Consider the following 7508-nt stretch of genomic DNA (forward strand, 5'->3'; position numbering starts at 1 on the left):
AACCATACACCAACACATCAACATCTAAAACCATACACTTATACCATCATCGTAAAACATACACCAATACCATCATCGTAAACCATATGCCAACACCATTATCTGAAACCATGCTACAACACCATTATCTGAAACCAAACACCAACTTCAGTAGGGATACAGGCTGATATAGATCAGTTGTCTGAGGATTTCTACTTGTTAAACTTCAGTAGGGATACAGGCTGATATAGATCAGTTGTCTGAAGATCTCTACTTGTCAAACTTCAGTAGGGATACAGGCTGATATAGATTAGTTGTCTGAAGATCTCTACTTGTCAAACTTCAGTAGGGACACAGGCTGATATAGATCAGTTGTCTGAAGATCTCTACTTGTCAAACTTCAGTAGGGATACAGGCTGATATAGATCAGTTGTCTGAAGATCTCTACTTGTCAAACTTCAGTAGGGACACAGGCTGATATAGATCAGTTTTCTGAGGATTTCTACTTGTTAAACTTCAGTAGGGACACAGGCTGATATAGATCAGTTGTCTGAAGATCTCTACTTGTCAAACTTCAGTAGGGATACAGGCTGATATAGATCAGTTGTCTGAAGATTTCTACTTGTTCAACTTCAGTAGGGACACAGGCTGATATAGATCAGTTGTCTGAAGATCTCTATTTGTCCAACTTCAGTAGGGACACAGGCTGATATAGATCAGTTGTCTGAAAGCTGAAATAGTCCAGTTGAAGATATGCCTACTTTCCTGACCAAAGATATTGTTGATTTAAACATAACCAAAATTTCATATAATAATGACATAAACTTTTACCTCTATGGCGTTCACAAACCATATTTAGATAAGATAGATAATATAAGTGTATCATTAAAATCAGATAAAAAAAAAACCTCTATTGTGTCCACAAACAAATGTTGACGCATATTTCCTAAGTCAAGGGCAATAACTCAAAAACTATTCTAAAAACTAAACTAAAAAAATTGTCGAATTCAAACTTGACCAAGATCTCAGCAATAGTTCTTTTAAATCTGATAAAAAAACGAAGTCTCTATTGTGTTCACAAGCCGATTCACGAACAGACCGACGACAATATACGAACACATTATATCGTGGGCGTATAAAAAGTGAAAAACCGAAGGAATTATGCAATTCTAGTACTTCTGAAGACTACTTAATAATTCATGGACCATATCAACTCCCCGAAAATGCCGAATCTGTCCCTTAAAAGATGGTATTAATATGTCCGACTTACCGTATTGTTTCTCACTCTCTGACCAGATAGATGATTGAGATGTTTTGAGAACATGGGGAGTTATATCAAAACCTGAAAATACCAACAGATTGAAAACAAGTTTCAACAAAATTCCACATAAAGATAGACGAGGTGCTGTGTAGGAAGTGGTTTAAGTGCGACAAGGTCTGGTGTACGACGAGCTGTTGTGTCCAGAATAATGTGGCGTACGACGAGCTGTTGTGTCCAGAATAGTGTGGTGTACGACGAGCTGTTGTGTCCAGAATAGTGTGGTGTACGACAAGCTGTTGTGTCCAGAATAGTGTGGTGTACGACGAGCTGTTGTGTCCAGAATGGTGTGGTGTATGACGAGCTGTTGTGTCCAGAATGGTGTGGTGTACGACGAGCCGTTGTGTCCAGAATAGTGTGGTGTCCGACAAGCTGTTGTGTCCAGAATAGTGTGGTGTACGACAAGCCGTTGTGTCCAGAATGGTGTGGTGTACGACGAGCTGTTGTGTCCAGAATGGTGTGGTGTACGACGAGCCGTTGTGTCCAGAATGGTGTGGTGTGCGACGAGCCGTTGTGTCCAGAATGGTGTGGTGTTCGACGAAGTGTGGTGTCCAGAATGGTGCGATGTACGACGAGCTGTTATGTCCAGAATGGTGTTGTGTACGACGAAGTGTGGTGTACGACGAGCTGTTGTGTCCAGAATAGTGTGGTGTACGACGAGCTGTTGTGTCCAGAATGGTGTGGTGTACGACGAGCCGTTGTGTCCAGAATAGTGTTGTGTTCGACAAGCTGTTGTGTCCAGAATAGTGTGGTGTACGACAAGCCGTTGTGTCCAGAATGGTGTGGTGTACGACGAGCCGTTGTGTCCAGAATGGTGTGGTGTTCGACGAAGTGTGGTGTCCAGAATGGTGCGATGTACGACGAGCTGTTGTGTCCAGAATGGTGTTGTGTACGACGAAGTGTGGTGTCCAGAATGGTGCCGTGTACGACGAAGTCTGGTGTCCAGAATGTTGCGGTGTACGACGAGCTGCTGTGTCCAGAATGGTGAGGTGTACGACGGGATGTTGTGTCCAGAATGGTGCGGTGTACGACGAAGCGAGGTGTCCAGAATGGTGCGGTGTACGACGAAGAGTGATGTCCAGAATGGTGCGGTGTACGACGAAGTGTGGTGTCCAGTATGGTGTGGTGTACGACGAGCTGTTGTGTCCAGAATGGTGCGGTATACGACGAGGTGTGGTGTCAAGAATGGTGCAGTGTACGACGAGGTGTGGTGTCCAGAATGGTGCGGTGTACGACGAGGTGTGGTGTCCAGAATGGTGCGGTGTACGACGAGGTGTGGTTTCCAGAATGGTGTAGTGTACGACCAGGTGTGTTGTCCATAGTGTTGCGGTGTCTGGTTCGTACACGACCTAGGTTTAAATCTTTTCCGATAACAAGTTTCAGATTCTGTTTTACTATTTTTACTCAGAGAGTTGTCTGAAGATCGTACAGCGTGAAACTCCGAGTTACAACATGTTTCAGGTTCTGTTTAAAAATGATATTTCTTTATACTTACTTCTATAAAACATACCAATACTTCCAAAAAACACTCCAATTACGAACAATAAACCATACATACATACACTAAATTTTCTTTTGGTGAGATCCATTTTTACCATTCATTGCTGATTCATCTAACTGATTTCTTTATCTCTGAACTGTTTATATCTACAATAATCTAATAAAATAACGACTACATCTGTGTTCATGTACAGATAAAGGCGGCGCCTCCCGAGACTGGGGTTCTACCAATAAATTGTCGACATATTGAATTGATTTGGTGCATTCTGACAGATACTTCGGGGCAAAAAGATATAATAATATATTTCTAAATTTTATTATATTTGTAAAAAAAATAAAGTGAAGGTATATTTAGGTGTGCAAGCCATTTTTCTAGGAAGGGTGTCTACCTCTGCCCCATCTTAATCCCAATAGCGCCGACATTGTGTAAAATATTTTAATGCATTTGTTTTAAAATAAATTTATTTTCATAAAATTGATTTTAAATCTATATGCATTTATAAAAGCCACTGTATTTCCTTTCTAACATGTGTGTTGTGTATTTTAAACTCCCGTGGAATCAATAAACTATAAATCAGTAGCTACGCAATAAGTAGAAATTTCATACCCTACTTTTTAGTTTTCAGTTTCTGAATGCCTTACGCCATATTTTCTCTGATGTCGACATGGGGGTAGTTTTCGATCCAAACTTCACCGTTATTCCTATTATGTTGGCGAAAACCCAGTGTGCATAGACTCCACTTATTTATATAAGAAGTCGTGTTAGTTAACGGTCTAGTTGTGTGTAAGTTGACGGTCTAGTCGTGTGTAAGTTAACGGTCTAGTTGTATGTAAGTTAACGGTCTAGTCGTATGTAAGTTAACAATCTAGTCGTGTGTAAGTTAACGGGGTCTAGTCGTGTGTAAGTTTACGGTCTAGTTGTGTGTAAGTTAACGGTCTAGTCGTGTGTAAGTTAACGGTCTAGTCGTATGTAAGTTGACGGTCTAGTCGTGTGTAAGTTAACGGTCTAGTCGTCTGTAAGTTAACGGTCTAGTCGTGTGTAAGTTAACGGTCTAGTTATGTGTAAGTCGTATTAAGTTGAAGGTCTAGTCGTGTGTAAGTTGACGGTCTAGTCATGTGTAAGTTAACGGTCTAGACGTATGTAAGTTGACGGTCTAGTCGTGTGTAAGTTAACGGTCTAGTCGTGTGTAAGTTAACGGTCTAGACGTATGTAAGTTGACGGTCAAGTTGTGTGTAAGTTAACGGTCTAGTCGTGTGTAAGTTAACGGTCTAGTTGTGTGTAAGTTAACGGTCTAGTTGTGTGTAAGTTAACGGTCTAGTTGTATGTAAGTTAACGGTCTAGTTGTGTGTTAGTTAACGGTCTAGTCGTGTGTAAGTTAACGGTCTAGTTGTGTGTAAGTTAACGGTCTAGTTGTGTGTAAGTTAACCGTCTAGTCGTGTGTAAGTTAACGGTCTAGTTGTGTGTTTGTTGACGGTCTAGTCGTGTGTAAGTTAACGGTCTAGTTGTGTGTAAGTTAACGGTCTAGACGTATGTAAGTTAACGGTCTAGTTGTGTGTAAGTTAACGGTCTAGACGTATGTAAGTTAACGGTCTAGTTGTGTGTAAGTTAACGGTCTAGTCGTGTGTAAGTTAACGGTCTAGTTGTGTGTAAGTTAACGGTCTAGTTAGTCTCCGCGGCGTCGCGCAACTGATGGAAGACGCCTTGCAGACCTTCTGGAGATTAACCGGGTCTGGGGGGAGTCGCGGGGTTTTCGAACATGTTCAGCGAAGATTCGAGTCCTCATCTAGTTTCACAATATCTCAAAAAAAGAAAACACGAAATAGTAATCTAATTTACTACTATATAATTTACCGCAATATGATGTACAACAATAGAATTCGTTACCACAATAGAATTTGTTACCACAATAGAATTCGTTACCACAATAGAATTCGTTACCACAATAGAATTCGTTACCACAATAGAATTTGTTACCACAAAAGAATTCGTTACCACAATAGAATGTGTTAACACAATAGAATTTATCAAAATAGATTTGACCACAATGTACCACAATATGATTTACCACATGACAATATAGATTACCACAATATAGTTAACCACAATAGAGATTACCACAATATAGTTTACCACAATATAGTTTATCACAATAGAATGTGTTACCAAACTAGAATTCGTTGCCAAAATAGAATTTTTCATAATAGAATTTACCACAATAGAAATTACCACATAAGAATTTACCACAATAGAATTTACTGCAATAGAATTTACCACAATAGAATTTACCACAATATAATTTATCACAATAATAAGCATGTTAACCACATTATAACATTGAAACTCCATGGCAGACCAGTAACCAGTAGATTGTTTGGAGAGGCAAGTAATATATCCAGAAAAATAGAATTGATCGGTTGTCAGAATTTGTTCAGGGAGGCACTCCTATACCTGTTCCATGGGTTGTTATTAAATAAGAGACAGTAGAAAAATACTGGCCTCAAATTACCACGTTTCATTTCACTGGTATTTTTCACTGTATGCGAGTAGCCAGCGAACTGGTGTCTTTTAAAACGCTTGAGTTGGTCACTGGTAAATAACCAATCAATGGATAAGCATTCTTACATTCAACATCAATCTGTTTTATTTCATCGTATTTTAAATCTCTTTTCCATCTGTTGGCGGTGGAGGTGGAATTACTTCTAGCTACCCCGTAATAATCTTCTGCTAAAGTGCCCGCTGCCGTTATATGGAAGATGTACCCGTAAATTTCCAGCGTTATGCTTAAGTCCATGAAGGTGAAAAGTCTTGTCGTAGTGGAATAGGGGTTTTCCGCTAAATCCTCATAATGCAGAACAGTCACTCTGTTGGGATATTCCTTCGACAATTTGAACGTGTTGTTCATATCAACCGCCATTCTTTGGCACAAGTACTGAGCATTTGTGTGCTCAAGTTTCATCCTAGAATTCATGACCCCTCTTGGATCTCGAATTAAATGGATCATTTTAAAGTTAGGAAATTTTTTGAAATATTCTTTTATGTTCTCGACGTCAACGCGTATAGTTTTAATAACCCGTAATTTAGATTGTTTACAGTCTTTTATTAGTTTCGGCAAACATTTTAACATTTTGGATTTTAGCTTCGTTTTTCCTACACATTGATAAAATTCATTAGTGTGAATTCCGTGTCTCATGAATACATGGTTAAGCGATGAATTATCTATATTATACAGATCGCAATTATACCAGCGTTCAAGCACCTTTAAACTCTCTGTTACAATAGTTTCATTTGTAAAGTTTCTGAAATTATATGGTGAAAATATGACTGTTAATATATTTCTAAATTAATCGATTTCGGGGAAGGGAGGGTTTGAATGGAACAAATACTTCATCTAAAACAATGGAATAAAGTATCTGGAATTGTTGTGTATTATTTTGTTCTAATCTGAAATTAGATGAAATAATAAGCCACTCATTGGGCGAGAGGTTATATTGTTACATACTAATGGACTTTAGTTTGCTATGAACAATATTGTCATGTAAGTTCTGATTGTTTTAATATGCGACAATCATCTTTTGTTTAAGACATTTTGCAGACTCTCATAATGGACATGAACTATCTTACTTTAATTGATAGCTGGTGGTATTACACGAGCCAACAAAGAGTTCTTAGTCTGTATTATAATCCGTCTGTGTTGCTGTACTGACAGATCAATTACTATAGGATTCACATGTTAGATGCTCGTAGATCTGGTACCGTTTCTTCGTTGAGTTACATATAACTTGTGATAGTTTTCACAACAGATATCAGAGTCTGGTATAGAGACAGACGTTTCGGACTAAGAGTACATTAAGAAGAAAAATGATATTATTACCTGTGTGTGCCGTTCAGATATGTTGAGGATTTGTACTGAAAAAGAGATATTAATGGTTCGAAGGAATAAAAAGCATCATGGTGATGTTGTATAACGTCTGCGGTAAAAGAAGATCCACTGCGCATGTAGGTCAATATCAGAATAAACTGGACGGAGGAGGAGGACTCGGGAGAGGATGTAAAATCCATCAAATCATTATTCTGGAATCGAACTGAAATATATAAAGAAATGAATGATGGATTGGACAAGTGAATGAATAAATTGATAAATGGAAAGATATTGTTGATTTAAAATTTCATGTTATAATGACATAAACTTTTACCTCTATGGCGTTCACAAACCATATTTAGATAAGATAGATAATATAAGTGTATCATTAAAATCAGATAAAAAGCCTCTATTGTGTCCACAAACAAATTTTGACGCGTATTTCCTAAGTCAAGAGCAATAACTCAACCGTGCATTGTCAAATTCAAACTTGACCAAGATCTCATCAATAGAAAAGATAACACCAAATTTAATTAAAATCAAACAGAATTTTTCACTTAGTCAAGGGCAATAACTCAAAAACTATTCTAAAAACTAAACTAAAAAAATTGTCGAATTCAAACTTGACCAAGATCTCATCAATAAGATTGGTTGCACCAAATTTCATTTAAATCGGATAAAAACTGTAGTCTCTTTTGTGTTCACAAGCCAATTCACGAACAGACCGACGACAATATACGAACACATTATATCGTGGGCGTATAAAAAGTGAAAAACCGAAGGAATTATACAATTCTAGTACTTCTGAAGACTACTTAATAATTCATGGACAATATCAACTCCCCGAAAGT

At 38.1% G+C, this 7508-nt stretch overlaps 1 protein-coding gene across 1 annotated transcript in view; it reads left to right on the plus strand.

The window, feature by feature from the left end:
- Positions 1–1553: 1553 nt before the first annotated feature.
- LOTGIDRAFT_82008 (hypothetical protein) overlaps positions 1554–7508 on the plus strand; it is a gene marked incomplete at both ends in the record, with an annotated part of 14513 nt that continues 8558 nt past the window's right edge. The window contains one exon of the mRNA XM_009050938.1: positions 1554–2096. Within this exon, the coding sequence (XP_009049186.1) occupies positions 1554–2096 (543 nt within the window). The remainder of the gene's footprint in view (positions 2097–7508) is intronic.

The sequence above is a fragment of the Lottia gigantea genome (genome assembly GCF_000327385.1).
Source record: "Lottia gigantea unplaced genomic scaffold LOTGIsca_159, whole genome shotgun sequence".
In the NCBI taxonomy this organism is placed as follows: Eukaryota; Metazoa; Mollusca; class Gastropoda; family Lottiidae; genus Lottia; species Lottia gigantea.